Source organism: Palaemon carinicauda, chromosome 17 (assembly GCF_036898095.1).
Source record: "Palaemon carinicauda isolate YSFRI2023 chromosome 17, ASM3689809v2, whole genome shotgun sequence".
Classification (NCBI taxonomy): domain Eukaryota; kingdom Metazoa; phylum Arthropoda; class Malacostraca; order Decapoda; family Palaemonidae; genus Palaemon; species Palaemon carinicauda.
The window spans coordinates 34,762,196-34,789,186 of NC_090741.1; the positions used below are offsets into that span (position 1 = coordinate 34,762,196).

The 26,991-nt window shown below is 35.5% G+C and overlaps 1 protein-coding gene across 1 annotated transcript in view; it reads right to left on the reverse strand.

Moving 5' to 3' along the window:
- Positions 1–65: 65 nt before the first annotated feature.
- Positions 66–26,991, reverse strand: part of LOC137656301 (uncharacterized) — a 44,535-nt gene continuing 17,609 nt past the window's right edge. Inside the window, exon 2 of the mRNA XM_068390472.1 lies at positions 66–410. Coding sequence (XP_068246573.1) covers positions 66–410 — 345 coding nt within the window. The remainder of the gene's footprint in view (positions 411–26,991) is intronic.

The window sequence follows — 26,991 nt, forward strand, 5'->3', positions numbered from 1 at the left end:
AATTCAGTTCGAACTTACAACTTTTTACAATGAAAACATAATATCGTATAGAAATGATTACTACATTATAATGATTCTCGCATCGAAGTTGCTCTTTTTCTGTCACATATTGGAATTCCCATCATTATTCTTTCCTTAACTCTTTGAGTTTTAACTAGCTTATGTTCTACGGATTTAGTAATGCTCCAAATTTCTGATGTATAAGTTAATACTGGATGGCTATCTCTGTTAATACTTTTCCTTTTTTGAGAAAATGGACTTTTATATTTCACAATAACTTTTTGTCTACCAACAGATCTTCCTCCCATGCATATCCATCTTTTAATTTCGGCCTGGTGTCCTGTCGAAACACTTTCTTTCTGGCCTAAGTATGTATATTCATTAACTCGTCCTAAACCCTTAGTTATCGTCTATGTATTTTCATTGAATATTAAATTTGTTTTACTGAAATTTACTTTCCGTCCTTAATATACATACTTAGGCCAGAAAGAAAGTGTTTCGACAGGACACCAGGCCGAAATTAAAAGATGGATATGCATGGGAGGAAGATCTGTTGGTAGACAAAAAGTTATTGTGAAATATAAAAGTCCATTTTCTCAAAAAAGGAAAAGTATTAACAGAGATAGCCATCCAGTATTAACTTATACATCAGAAATTTGGAGCATTACTAAATCCGTAGAACATAAGCTAGTTAAAACTCAAAGAGTTAAGGAAAGAATAATGATGGGAATTCCAATATGTGACAGAAAAAGAGCAACTTCGATGCGAGAACAAATAAAGTAGAGAATAGCCGGGCATGTAAGAAAAAGAAAAGAGCATGTGAAAGACATAATGACAGATGATATATGAACTATAAAAATAACGCACTGGGTCCCAAGAGATTACAAATGAAGAAAGGGGATGAAAAAAAGACAATGGATTCAGGCACTATGTTGTTTACATATATATAGTTCATACATGAAAGATTTATTCTAACTTTCTTACTGTTCTTGAAATATTTTATGTTAATTGTTCATTACTTTTATCATATAGTTTATTTACTTAAAATTACGCGATCAATCATGTGCCATGCGATCAATCATGTGCTTGGACAAACAAGGGGACTTAAACATTCATATAAACCTAACTTGATGCAAATTATAATGGTCTGACTGAGTTATTTAGTACGTTTGTCATCAATCTTACAATCAATCATGCGATCAACCATGTGTCAGGCTATCAATCAGGTGTTTGGTCAATCAAGGGGACTTGAACATTCATATAAACCTAACTTGATGCAAACAATAATGGCCTGACAGAGTTATTTAGTACGTTTGTCATCAATCTTACAATCAATTATGCGATCAACCATGTGCCATGCTATCAATCATGTGACTGGCTAATCTAGGGGACTTAAACATTCATATAAACCTAACTTGATGCAAATAATAATGGCCTGAGAGAGTTATTTAGTACGTTTGTCATCAATCTTACAATCAATCATGCGATCAACCATGTGCCATGCTATCAATCATGTGACTGGTTAATCTATGGGACTTAAACATTCATATAAATCTAACTTGATGCAAATAATAATGGCCTGACAGAGTTATTTAGTACGTTTGTCATCAATCTTACAATCAATCATGCGATCAACCATGTGCCATGCTATCAATCATGTGACTGGTTAATCTAGGGGACTTGAACATTCATATAAACCTAGCTTGATGCAAATAATAATGGCCTGACTGAGTTATTTAGTACGTTTGTCATCAATCATACCATCAATTATGCGATCAAACATGTGCCATGCTATCAATCATGTGACTGGTTAATCTATGGGACTTAAACATTCATATAAACCTAACTTGATGCAAATAATAATGGCCTGACAGAGTTATTTAGTACGTTTGTCATCAATCATACCATCAATTATGCGATCAAACATGTGCCATGCTATCAATCATGTGACTGGTTAATCTAGGGGACTTAAACATTCATATAAACCTAACTTGATGCAAATAATAATGGCCTGACTGAGTTATTTAGTACGTTTGTCATCAATCTTACAATCAATCATGCGATCAACCATGTGACATGTTATCAGTCATGTGACTGGTTAATCTAGGGGACTTAAACATTCATATAAACCTAACTTGATGCAAATAATAATGTCCTGACTGAGTTATTTAGTATGTTTGTCATCAATCTTACAATCGAGCATGCGATCAATCATGTGCCACGCGATCAATCATGTGCCATGCGATCAATCATGTGACTGGTTAATCTAGGGGACTTCAACATTCCTATAAACCTAACTTGATGCAAATAATAATGGCCTGACTGAGTTATTTAGTACGTTTGTCATCAATCATACAATCGATCCTGCGATCAATCATGTGCCATGCGATCAATTATGTGCCATGCGATCAATCATGTGCCATGCGATCAATCATGTGACTGGTTAATCTAGGCAACTTCAACATTCCTATAAACCTAACTTGATGCAAATAATAATGGCCTGACTGAGTTATTTAGTATGTTTGTCAACAATCTCACAATCGAGCATGCGATCAATCATGTGCCATGCGATCAATCTTGTGACTGGTTAATCTAGGGGACTTAAACATTCATATAAACATAACTTGATGCAAATAATAATGGCCTGACTGAGTTATTTAGTATGTTTGTCATCAGTCTTACAATCGATCATGTGATCTATCATGTGCCATGCGATCAATCATGTGCCATGCGATCAATCATGTGACTGGTTAATCTAGGGGACTTAAACATTCATATAAACATAACTTGATGCAAATAATAATGGCCTGATTGAGTTATTTAGTACGTTTGTCATCAATCTTACAATCGATCATGCGATCAATCATGTGCCATGCGATCAATCATGTGCCATGCGATCAATCATGTGGTTGGTCAATCAAGGGACTTAAACATTCATATAAACCTAATTTGTTGAAAATAATAATGGCCTGACTGAGTTTTTTAGTACGATTGTCATCAATCTTACAATGAATCCTGCGATCAGTCATGTGCCATGCGATCAATCATGTGCTTGGTCAATCAAGGGGACATAAACATTCATATAAACCTAACCTGATGCAAATAATAATGGCCTGACTGAGTTATTTAGTTCATTTGTCATCAATCTTACACTCAATCATGCGATCAACCATGTGCCATGCTATCAATCATGTGACTGGTTAATCTATGGGACTTGAACATTCATATAAAACTAACTTGATGCAAATAATAATGGCCTGACTGAGTTATTTAGTACGTTTGTCATCAATCTTACAATCAATCATGCGATCAACCATGGGGCATGCTATCAATCATGTGCTTGGTCAATCAAGGGGTCTTTAACATTTATATAAACCTAATTTGATTTAAATAATAATGGCCTGACTGAGTTACTTAGTAAGTTTGTCATCAATCTTACAATCAATCATGCAATCAACCATGTGCCATGCTATCAATCATGTGACTGGTTAATCTAGGGGACTTAAACATTCATATAAACCTAACCTGATGCAAATATTAATGGCCTGACTGAGTTACTTAGTAAGTTTGTCATCAATCTTACAATGAATCCTGCGATCAATCATGTGCCATGCGATCAATCATGTTCTTGGTCAATCAAGGGGACATAAACATTCATATAAACCTAACCTGATGCAAATAATAATGGCCTGACTGAGTTATTTAGTTCATTTGTCATCAATCTTACACTCAATTATGCGATCAACCATGTGCCATGCTATCAATGATGTGACTGGTTAATCTATGGGAATTGAACATTCATATAAAACTAACTTGATGCAAATAATAATGGCCTGACTGAGTTATTTAGTACGTTTGTCATCAATCTTACAATCAATCATGCGATCAACCATGGGGCATGCTATCAATCATGTGCTTGGTCAATCAAGGGGTCTTAAACATTTATATAAACCTAATTTGATTTAAATAATAATGGCCTGACTGAGTTACTTAGTAAGTTTGTCATCAATCTTACAATCAATCATGCAATCAACCATGTGCCATGCTATCAATCATGTGACTGGTTAATCTAGGGGACTTAAACATTCATATAAACCTAACCTGATGCAAATATTAATGGCCTGACTGAGTTACTTAGTAAGTTTGTCATCAATCTTACAATCAATCATGCGATCAACCATGTGCCATGCTATCAATCATGTGACTGGTTAATCTAGGGGACTTAAACATTCATATAAACTTAACTTGATGCAAATAATAATGGCCTGACTGAGTTATTTAGTTCATTTGTCATCAATCTTACACTCAATCATGCGATCAACCATGTGCCATGCTATCAATCATGTGACTGGTTAATCTAGGGGACTTGTACATTCATATAAACCTAACTTGATGCAAACAATAATGGCCTGACTGAGTTATTTAGTACGATTGTCATCAACCTTACAATCAATCATGCGATCAACCATGTGCCATGCTATCAATCATGTGACTGGTTAATCTAGGGGACTTAAACATTCATATAAACCTAACTTGATGCAAACAATAATGGCCTGACTGAGGTATTTAGTACATTTGTCATCAATCTTACATTCAAACATGCAATCAACCATGTGCCATGGTATCAATCATGTGACTGGTTAATCTAGGGGACTTGTACATTCATATAAACCTAACTTGATGCAAACAATAATGGCCTGACTGAGTTATTTAGTACGATTGTCATCAACCTTACAATCAATCATGCGATCAACCATGTGCCATGCTATCAATCATGTGTCTGGTTAATCTAGGGGACTTAAACATTCATATAAACCTAACTTGATGCAAACAATAATGGCCTGACAGAGTTATTTAGTACGATTGTCATCAACCTTACAATCAATCATGCGATCAACCATGTGCCATGCTATCAATCATGTGACTGGTTAATCTAGGGGACTTAAACATTCATATAAACCTAACTTGATGCAAATAATAATGGCCTGACTGAGTTATTTAGTACATTTGTCATCAATCTTACAATCAATCATGCGATCAACCATGTGCCATGCTATCAATCATGTGACTGGTTAATCTAGGGGACTTAAACATTCATATAAACCTAACTTGATGCAAATAATAATGGCCTGACTGAGTTATTTAGTACGATTGTCATCAATCTTACAATCAATCATGCGATCAACCATGTGCCATGCTATCAATCATGTGACTGGTTAATCTAGGGGACTTAAACATTCATATAAACCTAACTTGATGCAAATAATAATGGCCTGACTGAGTTATTTAGTACATTTGTCATCAATCTTACACTCAATCATGCGATCAACCATGTGCCATGCTATCAATCATGTGACTGGTTAATCTAGGGGACTTAAACATTCATATAAACCTAACTTGATGCAAACAATAATGGCCTGACTGAGTTATTTAGTACATTTGTCATCAATCTTACAATCAAACATGCGATCAACCATGTGCCATGCTATCAATCATGTGACTGGTTAATTTAGGGGACTTGAACATTCATATAAACCTAACTTGATGCAAACAATAATGGCCTGACTGAGTTATTTAGTACGATTTGTCATCAATCTTACAATCAATCATGCGATCAACCATGTGCCATGCTATCAATCATGTGACTGGTTAATCTAGGGGACTTGAACATTCATATAAACTAACTTGATGCAAACAATAATGGCCTGACTGAGTTATTTAGTACATTTGTCATCAATCTTACAATCGATCATGCGATCAATCATGTGCCATGCTATCAATCATGTGGCTGGTCAATCAAGGGGACTTAATCATTCATATAAACCTAACCTGATGCAAATAATAATGGCCTGACTGAGTTACTTAGTAAGTTTGTCATCAATCTTACATCAATCATGCGATCAATCATGTGCCATGCTATCAATCATGTGACTGGTTAATCTAGGGGACTTAAACATTCATATAAACCTAACCTGATGCAAATAATAATGGCCTGACTGAGTTACTTAGTAAGTTTGTCATCAATCTTACAGTCAATCATGCGATCAACCATGTGCCATGCTTCAATCATGTGACTGGTTAATCTAGGGGACTTAAACATTCATATAAACCTAACTTGATGCAAACAATAATGGCCTGACTGAGTTATTTAGTACGTTTGTCATCAATCTTACAATCAATCATGCGATCAACCATGTGCCATGCTATCAATCATGTGACTGGTTAATCTAAGGGACTTGAACATTCATATAAACCTAACTTGATGCAAATAATAATGGCCTGACTGAGTTATTTAGTACGTTTGTCATCAATCTTACAATCAATCATGCGATCAACCATGTGCATGCTATCAATCATGTGACTGGTTAATCTAAGGGGTCTTAACATTCATATAAACCTAACTTGATGCAAATAATAATGGCCTGACTGAGTTATTTAGTAAGTTTGTCATCAATCTTACAATCAATCATGCGATCAACCATGTGCCATGCTATCAATCATGTGACTGGTTAATCTAGGGGACTTAAACATTCATATAAACCTAACTTGATGCAAATATAATGGCCTGACTGAGTTATTTAGTAAGTTTGTCATCAATCTTACAATCAATCATGCGATCAACCATGTGCCATGCTATCAATCATGTGACTGGTTAATCTAGGGGACTTAAACATTCATATAAACCTAACTTGATGCAAATAATAATGGCCTGACTGAGTTATTTAGTTCATTCGTCATCAATCTTACAATCAATCATGCGATCAACCATGTGCCATGCTATCAATCATGTGACTTGGTTAATCTAGGGGACTTGAATTCATATAAACCTAACTTGATGCAAAAATAATGGCCTGACTGAGTTATTTAGTACGATTGTCATCAATCTTACAATCAATCATGCGATCAACCATGTGCCATGCTATCAATCATGTGACTGGTTAATCTAGGGGACTTAAACATTCATATAAACCTAACTTGATGCAAACAATAATGGCCTGACTGAGTTATTTAGTACATTTGTCATCAATCTTATATCAAACATGCGATCAACCATGTGCCATGCTATCAATCATGTGACTGGTTAATCTAGGGGACTTGTACATTCATATAAACCTAACTTGATGCAAACAATAATGGCCTGACTGAGTTATTTAGTACGATTTGTCATCAACTTACAATCAATCATGCGATCAACCATGTGCCATGCTATCAATCATGTGACTGGTTAATCTAGGGGACTTAAACATTCATATAAACCTAACTTGATGCAAACAATAATGGCCTGACTGAGTTATTTAGTACGTTTGTCATCAATCTTACAATCAATCATGCGATCAACCATGTGCCATGCTATCAATCATGTGACTGGTTAATCTAGGGGACTTAAACATTCATATAAACCTAACTTGATGCAAATAATAATGGCCTGACTGAGTTATTTAGTACATTTGTCATCAATCTTACAATCAATCATGCGATCAACCATGTGCCATGCTATCAATCATGTGACTGGTTAATCTAGGGGACTTGAACATTCATATAAACCTAACTTGATGCAAACAATAATGGCCTGACTGAGTTATTTAGTACGATTTGTCATCAATCTTACAATCAATCATGCGATCAACCATGTGCCATGCTATCAATCATGTGACTGGTTAATCTAGGGGACTTAAACATTCATATAAACCTAACTTGATGCAAACAATAATGGCCTGACTGAGTTATTTAGTACATTTGTCATCAATCTTACAAACAAACATGCGATCAACCATGTGCCATGCTATCAATCATGTGACTGGTTAATTTAGGGGACTTGAACATTCATATAAACCTAACTTGATGCAAACAATAATGGCCTGACTGAGTTATTTAGTACGATTGTCATCAATCTTACAATCAATCATGCGATCAACCATGTGCCATGCTATCAATCATGTGACCGGTTAATCTAGGGGACTTGAACATTCATATAAACCTAACTTGATGCAAACAATAATGGCCTGACTGAGTTATTTAGTACATTTGTCATCAATCTTACAATCGATCATGCGATCAATCATGTGCCATGCTATCAATCATGGGCTGGTCAATCAAGGGGACTTAAACATTCATATAAACCTAACCTGATGCAAATAATAATGGCCTGACTGAGTTACTTAGTAAGTTTGTCATCAATCTTATAATCAATCATGCGATCAATCATGTGCCATGCTATCAATCATGTGACTGGTTAATCTAGGGGACTTAAACATTCATATAAACCTAACCTGATGCAAATAATAATGGCCTGACTGAGTTACTTAGTAAGTTTGTCATCAATCTTACAGTCAATCATGCGATCAACCATGTGCCATGCTATCAATCATGTGACTGGTTAATCTAGGGACTTAAACATTCATATAAACCTAACTTGATGCAAACAATAATGGCCTGACTGAGTTATTTAGTACGTTTGTCATCAATCTTACAATCAATCATGGATCAACCATGTGCCATGCTATCAATCATGTGACTGGTTAATCTAAGGGACTTGAACATTCATATAAACCTAACTTGATGCAAACAATAATGGCCTGACTGAGTTATTTAGTACGTTTGTCATCAATCTACAATCAATCATTGCGATCAACCATGTGCCATGCTATCAATCATGTGACTGGTTAATCTAGGGGACTTGAACATTCATATAAACCTAACTTGATGCAAACAATAATGGCCTGACTGAGTTATTTAGTACATTTGTCATCAATCTTACAATCAATCATGCGATCAACCATGTGCCATGCTATCAATCATGTGACTGGTTAATCTAGGGACTTGAACATTCATATAAACCTAACTCGATGCAAACAATAAAGGCCTGACTGAGTTATTTAGTACGTTTGTCATCAATCTTACAATCAATCATGCGATCAACCATTGCCATGCTATCAATCATGTGACTGGTTAATCTAGGGGACTTAAACATTCATATAAACCTAACTTGATGCAAATGATAATGGCCTGACTGAGTTATTTAATACGTTTGTCATCAATCTTACAATCAATCATGCGATCAACCATGTGCCATGCTATCAATCATGTGACTGGTTAATCTAGGGGACTTAAACATTCATATAAACCTAACTTGATGCAAATGATAATGGCCTGACTGAGTTATTTAGTACGTTTGTCATCAATCTTACAATCAATCATGCGATCAACCATGTGCCATGCCATCAATCATGTGGCTTGGTTAATCAAGGGGACTTGAACATTCATATAAACCTAACTTGATGCAATTAATAATGGCCTGACTGAGTTATTAGTAAATTTGTCATCAATCTTACAATCAATCATGCGATCAACATGTGCCATGCTATCAATCATGTGACTGGTTAATCTAGGGGACTTAAACATTCATATAAACCTAACTTGATGCAAATAATAATGGCCTGACTGAGTTACTTAGTAAGTTTGTCATCAATATCACAATCAATCATGCGATCAATCATGTGCCATGCTATCAATCATGTGACTGGTTAATCTAGGGGACTTAAACATTCATATAAACCTAACTTGATGCAAACAATAATGGCCTGACTGAGTTATTTAGTACGTTTGTCATCAATCTTACAATCAATCATGCGATCAACCATGTGCCATGCTATCAATCATGTGACTGGTTAATCTAGGGGACTTAAACATTCATATAAACCTAACCTGATGCAAATATAATGGCCTGACTGAGTTATTTAGTACGTTTGTCATCAATCTTACAATCAATCATGCGATCAACCATGTGCCATGCTATCAATCATGTGACTGATCAATCAAACGGACTTAAACATTCATATAAACCTAACCTATGCAAATAATAATGGCCTGACTGAGTTATTTAGTAAGTTTGTCATCAATCTTACAATCAATCATGCGATCAACCATGTGCCATGCTATCAATCATGTGACTGGTTAATCTAGGGGACTTAAACATTCATATAAACCTAACCTGATGCAAATGAATAATGGCCTGACTGAGTTATTTAGTACGTTTGTCATCAATCTTACAATCAATCATGCGATCAACCATGTGCCATGCTATCAATCATGGGCTTGATCAATCAAGGGGACTTAAACATTCATATAAACCTAACCTGATGCAAATAATAATGGCCTGACTGAGTTATTTAGTAAGTTTGTCATCAATCTTACAATCAATCATGCGATCAACCATGTGCCATGCTATCAATCATGTGACTGGTTAATCTAGGGGACTTAAACATTCATATAAACCTAACCTGATGCAAATAATAATGGCCTGACTGAGTTATTTAGTAATTTGTCATCAATCTTACAATCAATCATGCGATCAACCATGTGCCATGCTATCAATCATGGGCTTGGTCAATCAAGGGACTTAAACATTCATATAAACCTAACTTGATGCAAATAATAATGGCCTGACTGAGTTACTTAGTAAGTTTGTCATCAATCTTACAATCAATCATGCGATCAACCATGTGCCATGCTATCAATCATGTGACTGGTTAATCTAGGGGACTTAAACATTCATATAAACCTAACTTGATGCAAACAATAATGGCCTGACTGAGTTATTTAGTACGTTTGTCATCAATCTTACAATCAATCATGCGATCAACCATGTGCCATGCTATCAATCATGTGACTGGTTAATCTAGGGGACTTAAACATTCATATAAACCTAACTTGATGCAAATAATAATGGCCTGACTGAGTTATTTAGTAATTTGTCATCAATCTTACAATCAATCATGCGATCAACCATGTGCCATGCTATCAATCATGTGACTGGTTAATCTAGGGGACTTGAAATTCATATAAACCTAACTTGATGCAAATAATAATGGCCTGACTGAGTTATTTAGTACATTTGTCATCAATCTTACAATCAATCATGCGATCAACCATGTGCCATGCTATCAATCATGTGACTGGTTAATCTAGGGGACTTAAACATTCATATAAACCTAACCTGATGCAAATAATAATGGCCTGACTGAGTTACTTAGTAAGTTTGTCATCAATCTTACAATCAATCATGCGATCAACCATGTGCCATGCTATCAATCATGTGACTGGTTAATCTAGGGGACTTAAACATTCATATAAACCTAACTGATGCAAATAATAATGGCCTGACTGAGTTATTTAGTCATTTGTCATCAATCTTACACTCAATCATGCGATCAACCATGTGCCATGCTATCAATCATGTGACTGGTTAATCTAGGGGACTTGAAACATTCATATAAACCTAACTTGATGCAAATAATAATGGCCTGACTGAGTTATTTAGTACGTTTGTCATCAATCTTACAATCAATCATGCGATCAACCATGTGCCATGCTATCAATCATGTGACTGGTTAATCTAGGGGACTTAAACATTCATATAAACCTAACTTGATGCAAATAATAATGGCCTGACTGAGTTATTTAGTACGTTTGTCATCAATCTTACAATCAATCATGCGATCAACCATGTGCCATGCTATCAATCATGTGACTGGTTAATCTAGGGGACTTAACATTCATATAAACCTAACTTGATGCAAATAATAATGGCCTGACTGAGTTACTTAGTAAGTTTGTCATCAATCTTACAATCAATCATGCGATCAACATGTGCCATGCTATCAATCATGTGACTGGTTAATCTAGGGGACTTAAACATTCATATAAACCTAACTTGATGCAAATAATAATGGCCTGACTGAGTTATTTAGTACGTTTGTCATCAATCTTACAATCAATCATGCGATCAACCATGTGCCATGCTATCAATCATGTGACTGGTTAATCTAGGGGACTTAAACATTCATATAAACCTAACTTGATGCAAATAATAATGGCCTGACTGAGTTATTTAGTACGTTTGTCATCAATCTTACAATCAATCATGCGATCAACCATGTGCCATGCTATCAATCATGTGACTGGTTAATCTAGGGGACTTAAACATTCATATAAACCTAACTTGATGCAAATAATAATGGCCTGACTGAGTTATTTAGTACGTTTGTCATCAATCTTACAATCAATCATCAATCATGCCACACGATCAACATGTGCCATGCTATCAATCATGTGACTGGTTAATCTAGGGGACTTAACATTCATATAAACCTAACTTGATGCAAATAATAATGGCCTGACTGAGTTATTTAGTACGTTTGTCATCAATCTTACAATCAAATCATGCGATCAACCATGTGATCAACATGTGCCATATCAATCATGTGACTGGTTAATCTAGGGGACTTAAACATTCATATAAACCTAACTTGATGCAAATAATAATGGCCTGACTGAGTTATTTAGTATGTTTGTCATCAATCTTACAATCACATGCGATCAACCATGTGCCATGCTATCAATCATGTGACTGGTTAATCTAGGGGACTTAAACATTCATATAAACCTAACTTGATGCAAATAATAATGGCCTGACTGAGTTATTTAGTACGTTTGTCATCAATCTTACAATCAATCATGCGATCAACCATGTGCCATGCTATCAATCATGTGACTGGTTAATCTAGGGGACTTAAACATTCATATAAACCTAACTTGATGCAAATAATAATGGCCTGACTGAGTTATTTAGTACGTTTGTCATCAATCTTACAATCAATCATGCGATCAACCATGTGCCATGCTATCAATCATGTGATGCTCAATCATGGTTAATCAAGGGACTTAAACATTCATATAAACCTAACTTGATGCAAATAATAATGGCCTGACTGAGTTATTTAGTACGTTTGTCATCAATCTTACAATCAATCATGCGATCAACCATGTGCCATGCTATCAATCATGTGACTGGTTAATCTAAGGGGACTTAAACATTCATATAAACCTAACTTGATGCAAATAATAATGGCCTGACTGAGTTATTTAGTACATTTGTCATCAATCTTACAATCAATCATGCGATCAACCATGTGCCATGCTATCAATCATGTGACTGGTTAATCTAGGGGACTTAAACATTCATATAAACCTAACTTGATGCAAATAATAATGGCCTGACTGAGTTATTTAGTACGTTTGTCATCAATCTTACAATCAATCATGCGATCAACCATGTGCCATGCTATCAATCATGTGACTGGTTAATCTAGGGGACTTAAACATTCATATAAACCTAACTTGATGCAAATAATAATGGCCTGACTGAGTTATTTAGTAAGTTTGTCATCAATCTTACAATCAATCATGCGATCAACCATGTGCCATGCTATCAATCATGTGACTGGTTAATCTAGGGGACTTAAACATTCATATAAACCTAACTTGATGCAAATATAATGGCCTGACTGAGTTATTTAGTAAGTTTGTCATCAATCTTACAATCAATCATGCGATCAACCATGTGCCATGCTATCAATCATGTGACTGGTTAATCAAGGGGACTTAAACATTCATATAAACCTAACTTGATGCAAATAATAATGGCCTGACTGAGTTATTTAGTATTTGTCATCAATCTTACAATCAATCATGCGATCAACCATGTGCCATGCTATCAATCATGTGACTGGTTAATCTAGGGACTTAACATTCATATAAACCTAACTTGATGCAAATAATAATGGCCTGACTGAGTTATTTAGTACGTTTGTCATCAATCTTACAATCAATCATGCGATCAACCATGTGCCATGCTATCAATCATGTGACTGGTTAATCTAGGGGACTTAAACATTCATATAAACCTAACTTGATGCAAATAATAATGGCCTGACTGAGTTATTTAGTACGTTTGTCATCAATCTTACAATCAATCATGCGATCAACCATGTGCCATGCTATCAATCATGTGACTGGTTAATCTAGGGGACTTAAACATTCATATAAACCTAACCTGATGCAAATATAATGGCCTGACTGAGTTATTTAGTACGTTTGTCATCAATCTTACAATCAATCATGCGATCAACCATGTGCCATGCTATCAATCATGTGACTGGTTAATCTAGGGGACTTAAACATTCATATAAACCTAACTTGATGCAAATAATAATGGCCTGACTGAGTTATTTAGTACATTTGTCATCAATCTTACAATCAATCATGCGATCAACCATGTGCCATGCTATCAATCATGTGACTGGTTAATCTAGGGGACTTAACATTCATATAAACCTAACTTGATGCAAATAATAATGGCCTGACTGAGTTATTTAGTACGTTTGTCATCAATCTTACAATCAATCATGCGATCAACCATGTGCCATGCTATCAATCATGTGACTGGTTAATCTAGGGGACTTAAACATTCATATAAACCTAACTTGATGCAAATAATAATGGCCTGACTGAGTTATTTAGTACATTTGTCATCAATCTTACAATCAATCATGCGATCAACCATGTGCCATGCTATCAATCATGTGACTGGTTAATCTAGGGGACTTAAACATTCATATAAACCTAACTTGATGCAAATAATAATGGCCTGACTGAGTTATTTAGTACGTTTGTCATCAATCTTACAATCAATCATGCGATCAACCATGTGCCATGCTATCAATCATGTGACTGGTTAATCAGGGGACTTAAACATTCATATAAACCTAACCTGATGCAAATAATAATGGCCTGACTGAGTTACTTAGTAAGTTTGTCATCAATCTTACAATCAATCATGCGATCAACCATGTGCCATGCTATCAATCATGTGACTGGTTAATCTAGGGGACTTAAACATTCATATAAACCTAACTTGATGCAAATAATAATGGCCTGACTGAGTTATTTAGTAAGTTTGTCATCAATCTTACAATCAATCATGCGATCAACCATGTGCCATGCTATCAATCATGTGACTGGTTAATCTAGGGGACTTAAACATTCATATAAACCTAACTTGATGCAAATAATAATGGCCTGACTGAGTTATTTAGTACATTTGTCATCAATCTTACAATCAATCATGCGATCAACCATGTGCCATGCTATCAATCATGTGACTGGTTAATCTAGGGGACTTGAACATTCATATAAACCTAACTTGATGCAAATAATAATGGCCTGACTGAGTTATTTAGTACGTTTGTCATCAATCTTACAATCAATCATGCGATCAACCATGTGCCATGCTATCAATCATGTGACTGGTTAATCTAGGGGACTTAAACATTCATATAAACCTAACTTGATGCAAACAATAATGGCCTGACTGAGTTATTTAGTAAGTTTGTCATCAATCTTACAATCAATCATGCGATCAACCATGTGCCATGCTATCAATCATGTGACTGGTTAATCTAGGGGACTTAAACATTCATATAAACCTAACTTGATGCAAATAATAATGGCCTGACTGAGTTATTTAGTACGTTTGTCATCAATCTTACAATCAATCATGCGATCAACCATGTGCCATGCTATCAATCATGTGACTGGTTAATCTAGGGGACTTAAACATTCATATAAACCTAACTTGATGCAAATAATAATGGCCTGACTGAGTTATTTAGTACATTTGTCATCAATCTTACAATCAATCATGCGATCAACCATGTGCCATGCTATCAATCATGTGACTTGGTTAATCTAGGGGACTTAAACATTCATATAAACCTAACTTGATGCAAATAATAATGGCCTGACTGAGTTATTTAGTACGTTTGTCATCAATCTTACAATCAATCATGCGATCAACCATGTGCCATGCTATCAATCATGTGACTGGTTAATCTAGGGGACTTAAACATTCATATAAACCTAACTTGATGCAAATAATAATGGCCTGACTGAGTTACTTAGTAAGTTTGTCATCAATCTTACAATCAATCATGCGATCAACCATGTGCCATGCTATCAATCATGTGACTGGTTAATCTAGGGGACTTGAACATTCATATAAACCTAACTTGATGCAAACAATAATGGCCTGACTGAGTTATTTAGTACGTTTGTCATCAATCTTACAATCAATCATGCGATCAACCATGTGCCATGCTATCAATCATGTGACTGGTTAATCTAGGGGACTTAAACATTCATATAAACCTAACTTGATGCAAACAATAATGGCCTGACTGAGTTATTTAGTACGTTTGTCATCAATCTTACAATCAATCATGCGATCAACCATGTGCCATGCTATCAATCATGTGACTGGTTAATCTAGGGGACTTAAACATTCATATAAACCTAACTTGATGCAAATAATAATGGCCTGACTGAGTTATTTAGTACATTTGTCATCAATCTTACAATCAATCATGCGATCAACCATGTGCCATGCTATCAATCATGTGACTGGTTAATCTAGGGGACTTAAACATTCATATAAACCTAACCTGATGCAAATAATAATGGCCTGACTGAGTTATTTAGTACGTTTGTCATCAATCTTACAATCAATCATGCGATCAACCATGTGCCATGCTATCAATCATGTGACTGGTTAATCTAGGGGACTTAAACATTCATATAAACCTAACTTGATGCAAATAATAATGGCCTGACTGAGTTATTTAGTACATTTGTCATCAATCTTACAATCAATCATGCGATCAACCATGTGCCATGCTATCAATCATGTGACTGGTTAATCTAGGGGACTTAAACATTCATATAAACCTAACTTGATGCAAATAATAATGGCCTGACTGAGTTATTTAGTACGTTTGTCATCAATCTTACAATCAATCATGCGATCAACCATGTGCCATGCTATCAATCATGTGACTGGTTAATCTAGGGGACTTAACATTCATATAAACCTAACTTGATGCAAATAATAATGGCCTGACTGAGTTATTTAGTAAGTTTGTCATCAATCTTACAATCAATCATGCGATCAACCATGTGCCATGCTATCAATCATGTGACTGGTTAATCTAGGGGACTTAAACATTCATATAAACCTAACCTGATGCAAATAATAATGGCCTGACTGAGTTATTTAGTAAGTTTGTCATCAATCTTACAATCAATCATGCGATCAACCATGTGCCATGCTATCAATCATGTGACTGGTTAATCTAGGGGACTTAAACATTCATATAAACCTAACTGATGCAAATAATAATGGCCTGACTGAGTTACTTAGTAAGTTTGTCATCAATCTTACAATCAATCATGCGATCAACCATGTGCCATGCTATCAATCATGTGACTGGTTAATCTAGGGGACTTAAACATTCATATAAACCTAACTTGATGCAAACAATAATGGCCTGACTGAGTTATTTAGTACGTTTGTCATCAATCTTACAATCAATCATGCGATCAACCATGTGCCATGCTATCAATCATGTGACTGGTTAATCTAGGGGACTTGAACATTCATATAAACCTAACTTGATGCAAACAATAATGGCCTGACTGAGTTATTTAGTACGTTTGTCATCAATCTTACAATCAATCATGCGATCAACCATGTGCCATGCTATCAATCATGTGACTGGTTAATCTAGGGGACTTGAACATTCATATAAACCTAACTTGATGCAAACAATAATGGCCTGACTGAGTTATTTAGTACATTTGTCATCAATCTTACAATCAATCATGCGATCAACCATGTGCCATGCTATCAATCATGTGACTGGTTAATCTAGGGACTTGAACATTCATATAAACCTAACTCGATGCAAACAATAATGGCCTGACTGAGTTATTTAGTACGTTTGTCATCAATCTTACAATCAATCATGCGATCAACCATTGCCATGCTATCAATCATGTGACTGGTTAATCTAGGGGACTTAAACATTCATATAAACCTAACTTGATGCAAATGAATAATGGCCTGACTGAGTTATTTAATACGTTTGTCATCAATCTTACAATCAATCATGCGATCAACCATGTGCCATGCTATCAATCATGTGACTGGTTAATCTAGGGGACTTAAACATTCATATAAACCTAACTTGATGCAAATGATAATGGCCTGACTGAGTTATTTAGTACGTTTGTCATCAATCTTACAATCAATCATGCGATCAACCATGTGCCATGCCATCAATCATGTGGCTTGGTTAATCAAGGGGACTTGAAACATTCATATAAACCTAACTTGATGCAATAATAATGGCCTGACTGAGTTACTTAGTAAATTTGTCATCAATCTTACAATCAATCATGCGATCAACCATGTGCCATGCTATCAACATGTGACTGGTTAATCTAGGGGACTTAAACATTCATATAAACCTAACCTGATGCAAATAATAATGGCCTGACTGAGTTACTTAGTAAGTTTGTCATCAATCTTACAATCAATCATGCGATCAATCATGTGCCATGCTATCAATCATGTGACTGGTTAATCTAGGGGACTTGAACATTCATATAAACCTAACTTGATGCAAATAATAATGGCCTGACTGAGTTATTTAGTACGTTTGTCATCAATCTTACAATCAATCATGCGATCAACCATGTGCCATGCTATCAATCATGTGACTGGTTAATCTAGGGGACTTAAACATTCATATAAACCTAACCTGATGCAAATGATAATGGCCTGACTGAGTTATTTAGTACGTTTGTCATCAATCTTACAATCAATCATGCGATCAACCATGTGCCATGCTATCAATCATGGGCTTGGTTAATCAGGGGACTTAAACATTCATATAAACCTAACCTATGCAAATAATAATGGCCTGACTGAGTTACTTAGTAAATTTTCATCAATCTTACAATCAATCATGCGATCAACCATGTGCCATGCTATCAATCATGTGACTGGTTAATCTAGGGGACTCAAAATTCATATAAACCTAACCTGATGCAAATGAATAATGGCCTGACTGAGTTATTTAGTACGTTTGTCATCAATCTTACAATCAATCATGCGATCAACCATGTGCCATGCTATCAATCATGTGACTGGTTGAATCTAGGGGACTTAAACATTCATATAAACCTAACCTATGCAAATAATAATGGCCTGACTGAGTTACTTAGTAAGTTTGTCATCAATCTTACAATCAATTATGCGATCAACCATGTGCCATGCTATCAATCATGTGACTGGTTAATCTAGGGGACTTAAACATTCATATAAACCTAACCTGATGCAAATGATAATGGCCTGACTGAGTTATTTAGTACGTTTGTCATCAATCTTACAATCAATCATGCGATCAACCATGTGCCATGCTATCAATCATGGGCTTGATCAATCAAGCGGACTTAAACATTCATATAAACCTAACTTGATGCAAATATAATGGCCTGACTGAGTTACTTAGTAAGTTTGTCATCAATCTTACAATCAATCATGCGATCAACCATGTGCCATGCTATCAATCATGTGACTGGTTAATCTAGGGGACTTAAACATTCATATAAACCTAACCTGATGCAAATGATAATGGCCTGACTGAGTTATTTAGTAAGTTTGTCATCAATCTTACAATCAATCATGCGATCAACCATGTGCCATGCTATCAATCATGGGCTTGGTCAATCAAGGGACTTAAACATTCATATAAACCTAACTTGATGCAAATAATAATGGCCTGACTGAGTTACTTAGTAAGTTTGTCATCAATCTTACAATCAATCATGCGATCAACCATGTGCCATGCTATCAATCATGTGACTGGTTAATCTAGGGGACTTAAACATTCATATAAACCTAACTTGATGCAAACAATAATGGCCTGACTGAGTTATTTAGTACGTTTGTCATCAATCTTACAATCAATCATGCGATCAACCATGTGCCATGCTATCAATCATGTGACTGGTTAAGCTAGGGGACTTAAACATTCATATAAACCTAACCTGATGCAAATAATAATGGCCTGACTGAGTTACTTAGTAAGTTTGTCATCAATCTTACAATCAATCATGCGATCAATCATGTGCCATGCTATCAATCATGTGACTGGTTAATCATAGGGGACTTAAACATTCATATAAACCTAACCTGATGCAAATAATAATGGCCTGACTGAGTTATTTAGTTCATTTGTCATCAATCTTACACTCAATCATGCGATCAACCATGTGCCATGCTATCAATCATGTGACTGGTTAATCTATGGGACTTGAACATTCATATAAAACTAACTTGATGCAAATAATAATGGCCTGACTGAGTTATTTAGTACGTTTGTCATCAATCTTACAATCAATCATGCGATCAACCATGTGCCATGCTATCAATCATGTGACTGGTTAATCAAGGGGTCTTGAACATTCATATAAACCTAACTTGATGCAAATAATAATGGCCTGACTGAGTTACTTAGTAAGTTTGTCATCAATCTTACAATCAATCATGCAATCAACCATGTGCCATGCTATCAATCATGTGACTGGTTAATCTAGGGGACTTAAACATTCATATAAACCTAACCTGATGCAAATATTAATGGCCTGACTGAGTTACTTAGTAAGTTTGTCATCAATCTTACAATCAATCATGCGATCAACCATGTGCCATGCTATCAATCATGTGACTGGTTAATCAGGGGACTAAACATTCATATAAACCTAACCTGATGCAAATAATAATGGCCTGACTGAGTTATTTAGTTCATTTGTCATCAATCTTACACTCAATTATGCGATCAACCATGTGCCATGCTATCAATGATGTGACTGGTTAATCTATGGGAATTGAACATTCATATAAAACTAACTTGATGCAAATAATAATGGCCTGACTGAGTTATTTAGTACGTTTGTCATCAATCTTACAATCAATCATGCGATCAACCATGGGGCATGCTATCAATCATGTGCTTGGTCAATCAAGGGGTCTTAAACATTTATATAAACCTAATTTGATTTAAATAATAATGGCCTGACTGAGTTACTTAGTAAGTTTGTCATCAATCTTACAATCAATCATGCAATCAACCATGTGCCATGCTATCAATCATGTGACTGGTTAATCTAGGGGACTTAAACATTCATATAAACCTAACCTGATGCAAATATTAATGGCCTGACTGAGTTACTTAGTAAGTTTGTCATCAATCTTACAATCAATCATGCGATCAACCATGTGCCATGCTATCAATCATGTGACTGGTTAATCTAGGGGACTTAAACATTCATATAAACTTAACTTGATGCAAATAATAATGGCCTGACTGAGTTATTTAGTTCATTTGTCATCAATCTTACACTCAATCATGCGATCAACCATGTGCCATGCTATCAATCATGTGACTGGTTAATCTAGGGGACTTGTACATTCATATAAACCTAACTTGATGCAAACAATAATGGCCTGACTGAGTTATTTAGTACGATTGTCATCAACCTTACAATCAATCATGCGATCAACCATGTGCCATGCTATCAATCATGTGACTGGTTAATCTAGGGGACTTAAACATTCATATAAACCTAACTTGATGCAAACAATAATGGCCTGACTGAGGTATTTAGTACATTTGTCATCAATCTTACAATCAATCATGCGATCAACCATGTGCCATGCTATCAATCATGTGACTGGTTAATCTAGGGGACTTAAACATTCATATAAACTAACTTGATGCAAATAATAATGGCCTGACTGAGTTATTTAGTACATTTGTCATCAATCTTACACTCAATCATGCGATCAACCATGTGCCATGCTATCAATCATGTGACTGGTTAATCTAGGGGACTTGAACATTCATATAAACCTAACTTGATGCAAACAATAATGGCCTGACTGAGTTATTTAGTACGATTGTCATCAATCTTACAATCAATCATGCGATCAACCATGTGCCATGCTATCAATCATGTGACTGGTTAATCTAGGGGACTTAAACATTCATATAAACCTAACTTGATGCAAACAATAATGGCCTGACCGAGTTATTTAGTACATTTGTCATCAATCTTACAAACAAACATGCGATCAACCATGTGCCATGCTATCAATCATGTGACTGGTTAATTTAGGGGACTTAAACATTCATATAAACCTAACTTGATGCAAATAATAATGGCCTGACTGAGTTATTTAGTACGTTTGTCATCAATCTTGCAATCAATCATGCGATCAACCATGTGCCATGCTATCAATCATGTGACCGGTTAATCTAGGGGACTTGAAACATTCATATAAACTAACTTGATGCAAACAATAATGGCCTGACTGAGTTATTTAGTACATTTGTCATCAATCTTACAATCGAATCATGCGATCAATCATGTGCCATGCTATCAATCATGGGCTAGGTCAATCAAGGGGACTTAATCATTCATATAAACCTAACCTGATGCAAATAATAATGGCCTGACTGAGTTACTTAGTAAGTTTGTCATCAATCTTATAATCGAATCATGCGATCAATCATGTGCCATGCTATCAATCATGTGACTGGTTAATCTAAGGGACTTAAACATTCATATAAACCTAACCTGATGCAAATAATAATGGCCTGACTGAGTTATTTAGTAAGTTTGTCATCAATCTTACAGTTAATCATGCGATCAACCATATGCCATGCTATCAGTCATGTGACTGGTTAATCTAGGGGACTTAAACATTCATATAAACCTAACTTGATGCAAACAATAATGGCCTGACTGAGTTATTTAGTACGTTTGTCATCAATCTTACAATCAATCATGGATCAACCATGTGCCATGCTATCAATCATGTGACTGGTTAATCTAAGGGACTTGAACATTCATATAAACCTAACTTGATGCAAATAATAATGGCCTGACTGAGTTATTTAGTACGTTTGTCATCAATCTTACAATCAATCATGCGATCAACCATGTGCCATGCTATCAATCATGTGCTTGGTCAATCAAGGGGACTTTAACATTCATATAAACCTAATTTGATGCAAATAATAATGGCCTGACTGAGTTACTTAGTAAGTTTGTCATCAATCTTACAATCAATCATGCGATCAACCATGTGCCATGCTATCAATCATGTGACTGGTTAATCTAGGGGACTTAAACATTCATATAAACCTAACCTGATGCAAATAATAATGGCCTGACTGAGTTATTTAGTTCATTTGTCATCAATCTTACACTCAATTATGCGATCAACCATGTGCCATGCTATCAATGATGTGACTGGTTAATCTATGGGAATTGAACATTCATATAAAACTAACTTGATGCAAATAATAATGGCCTGACTGAGTTATTTAGTACGTTTGTCATCAATCTTACAATCAATCATGCGATCAACCATGGGCATGCTATCAATCATGTGCTTGGTCAATCAAGGGGTCTTAAACATTTATATAAACCTAATTTGATTTAAATAATAATGGCCTGACTGAGTTACTTAGTAAGTTTGTCATCAATCTTACAATCAATCATGCAATCAACCATGTGCCATGCTATCAATCATGTGACTGGTTAATCTAGGGGACTTAAACATTCATATAAACCTAACCTGATGCAAATATTAATGGCCTGACTGAGTTACTTGTAAGTTTGTCATCAATCTTACAATCAATCATGCGATCAACCATGTGCCATGCTATCAATCATGTGACTGGTTAATGTAGGGGACTTAAACATTCATATAAACTTAACTTGATGCAAATAATAATGGCCTGACTGAGTTATTTAGTTCATTCGTCATCAATCTTACACTCAATCATGCGATCAACCATGTGCCATGCTATCAATCATGTGACTGGTTAATCTAGGGGACTTGTACATTCATATAAACCTAACTTGATGCAAAAATAATGGCCTGACTGAGTTATTTAGTACGATTGTCATCAACCTTACAATCAATCATGCGATCAACCATGTGCCATGCTATCAATCATGTGACTGGTTAATCTAGGGGACTTAAACATTCATATAAACCTAACTTGATGCAAACAATAATGGCCTGACTGAGGTATTTAGTACATTTGTCATCAATTTTACAATCAATCATGCGATCAACCATGTGCCATGCTATCAATCATGTGACTGGTTAATCTAGAGGGACTTGAACATTCATATAAACCTAACTTGATGCAAACAATAATGGCCTGACTGAGTTATTTAGTACGTTTGTCATCAATCTTACAATCAATCATGCGATCAACCATGTGCCAGGCTATCAATCATGTGACTGGTTAATCTAGGGGACTTAAACATTCATATAAACCTAACTTGATGCAAACAATAATGGCCTGACTGAGTTATTTAGTACATTTGTCATCAATTTTACAATCAATCATGCGATCAACCATGTGCCATGCTATCAATCATGTGACTGGTTAATCTAGAGGACTTGAACATTCATATAAACCTAACTCGATGCAAACAATAAAGGCCTGACTGAGTTATTTAGTACGTTTGTCATCAATCTTACAATCAATCATGCGATCAACCATTTGCCAGGCTATCAATCATGTGACTGGTTAATCTAGGGGACTTAAACATTCATATAAACCTAACTTGATGCAAATGATAATGGCCTGACTGAGTTATTTAATATGTTTGTCATCAATCTTACAATAAATCATGCGATCAACCATGTGCCATGCTATCAATCATGTGACTGGTTAATCTAGGGGACTCAAACATTCATATAAACCTAACTTGATGCAAATGATAATGGCCTGACTGAGTTATTTAGTACGTTTGTCATCAATCTTACAATCAATCATGGGATCAACCATGTGCCATGCCATCAATCATGGGCTTGGTTAATCAAGGGGACTTGAACATTCATATAAACCTAACTTGATGCAATTAATAATGGCCTGACTGAGTTACTTAGTAAATTTGTCATCAATCTTACAATCGATCATGCGATCAATCATGTGCCATGCTATCAACCATGTGACTGGTTAATCTAGGGGACTTAAACATTCATATAAACCTAACCTGATGCAAATAATAATGTCCTGACTGAGTTACTTAGTAAGTTTGTCATCAATATCACAATCAATCATGCGATCAATCATGTGCCATACTATCAATCATGTGACTGGTTAATCTAGGGGACTTGAACATTCATATAAACCTAACTTGATGCAAACAATAATGGCCTGACTGAGTTATTTAGTACGTTTGTCATCAATCTTACAATCAATTATACGATCAACCATGTGCCATGCTATCAATCATGTGACTGGTTAATCTAGGGGACTTAAACATTCATATAAACCTAACCTGATGCAAATGATAATGGACTGACTGAGTTATTTAGTACGTTTGTCATCAATCTTACAATCAATCATGCGATCAACCATGTTCCATGCTATCAATCATGGGCTTGATCAATCAAACGGACTTAAACATTCATATAAACCTAACCTAATGCAAATAATACTGGCCTGACTAAGTTACTTAGTAAATTTTCATCAATCTTACAATCAATCATGCGATCAACCATGTGCCATGCTATCAATCATGTGACTGGTTAATCTAGGGGACTCAAAAATTCATATAAACCTAACCTGATGCAAATGATAATGGCCTGACTGAGTTATTTAGTACGTTTGTTATCAATCTTACAATTAATCATGCGATCAACCATATGCCATGCTATCAATCATGGGCTTGATCAATCAAGCGGACTTAAACATTCATATAAACCTAACCTAATGCAAATAATAATGGCCTGACTGAGTTACTTAGTAAGTTTGTCATCAATCTTACAATCAATTATGCGATCAACCATGTGCCATGCTATCAATCATGTGACTGGTTAATCTAGGGGACATAAACATTCATATAAACCTAATCTGATGCAAATGATAATGGCCTGACTGAGTTATTTAGTACGTTTGTCATCAATCTTACAATCAATCATGCGATCAACCATGTGCCATGCTATCAATCATGGGCTTGATCAATCAAGCGGACTTAAACATTCATATAAACCTAACCTGATGCAAATATTAATGGCCTGACTGAGTTACTTAGTAAGTTTGTCATCAATCTTACAATGAATCATGCGATCAATCATGTGCCATGCTATCAATCATGTGACTTGGTCAATCAAGGGGACATAAACATTCATATAAACCTAACCTGATGCAAATAATAATGGCCTGACTGAGTTATTTAGTTCATTTGTCATCAATCTTACACTCAATTATGCGATCAACCATGTGCCATGCTATCAATCATGTGACTGGTTAATCTAGGGAATTGAACATTCATATAAACCTAACTTGATGCAAATAATAATGGCCTGACTGAGTTATTTAGTACGTTTGTCATCAATCTTACAAACAAACATGCGATCAACCATGTGCCATGCTATCAATCATGTGACTGGTTAATTTAGGGGACTTGAACATTCATATAAACCTAACTTGATGCAAATATAATGGCCTGACTGAGTTATTTAGTAAGTTTGTCATCAATCTTACAATCAATCATGCATCAACCATGTGCCATGCTATCAATCATGTGACTGGTTAATCTAGGGGACTTAAACATTCATATAAACCTAACCTGATGCAAATATTAATGGCCTGACTGAGTTACTTAGTAAGTTTGTCATCAATCTTACAATCAATCATGCGATCAACCATGTGCCATGCTATCAATCATGTGACTGGTTAATCAAGGGGACTAAACATTCATATAAACCTAACCTGATGCAAATAATAATGGCCTGACTGAGTTATTTAGTTCATTTGTCATCAATCTTACACTCAATCATGCGATCAACCATGTGCCATGCTATCAATCATGTGACTGGTTAATCTATGGGACTTGAACATTCATATAAAACTAACTTGATGCAAATAATAATGGCCTGACTGAGTTATTTAGTACGTTTGTCATCAATCTTACAATCAATCATGCGATCAACCATGGGGCATGCTATCAATCATGTGCTTGGTCAATCAAGGGGTCTTAAACATTTATATAAACCTAATTTGATTTAAATAATAATGGCCTGACTGAGTTACTTAGTAAGTTTGTCATCAATCTTACAATCAATCATGCAATCAACCATGTGCCATGCTATCAATCATGTGACTGGTTAATCTAGGGGACTTAAACATTCATATAAACCTAACCTGATGCAAA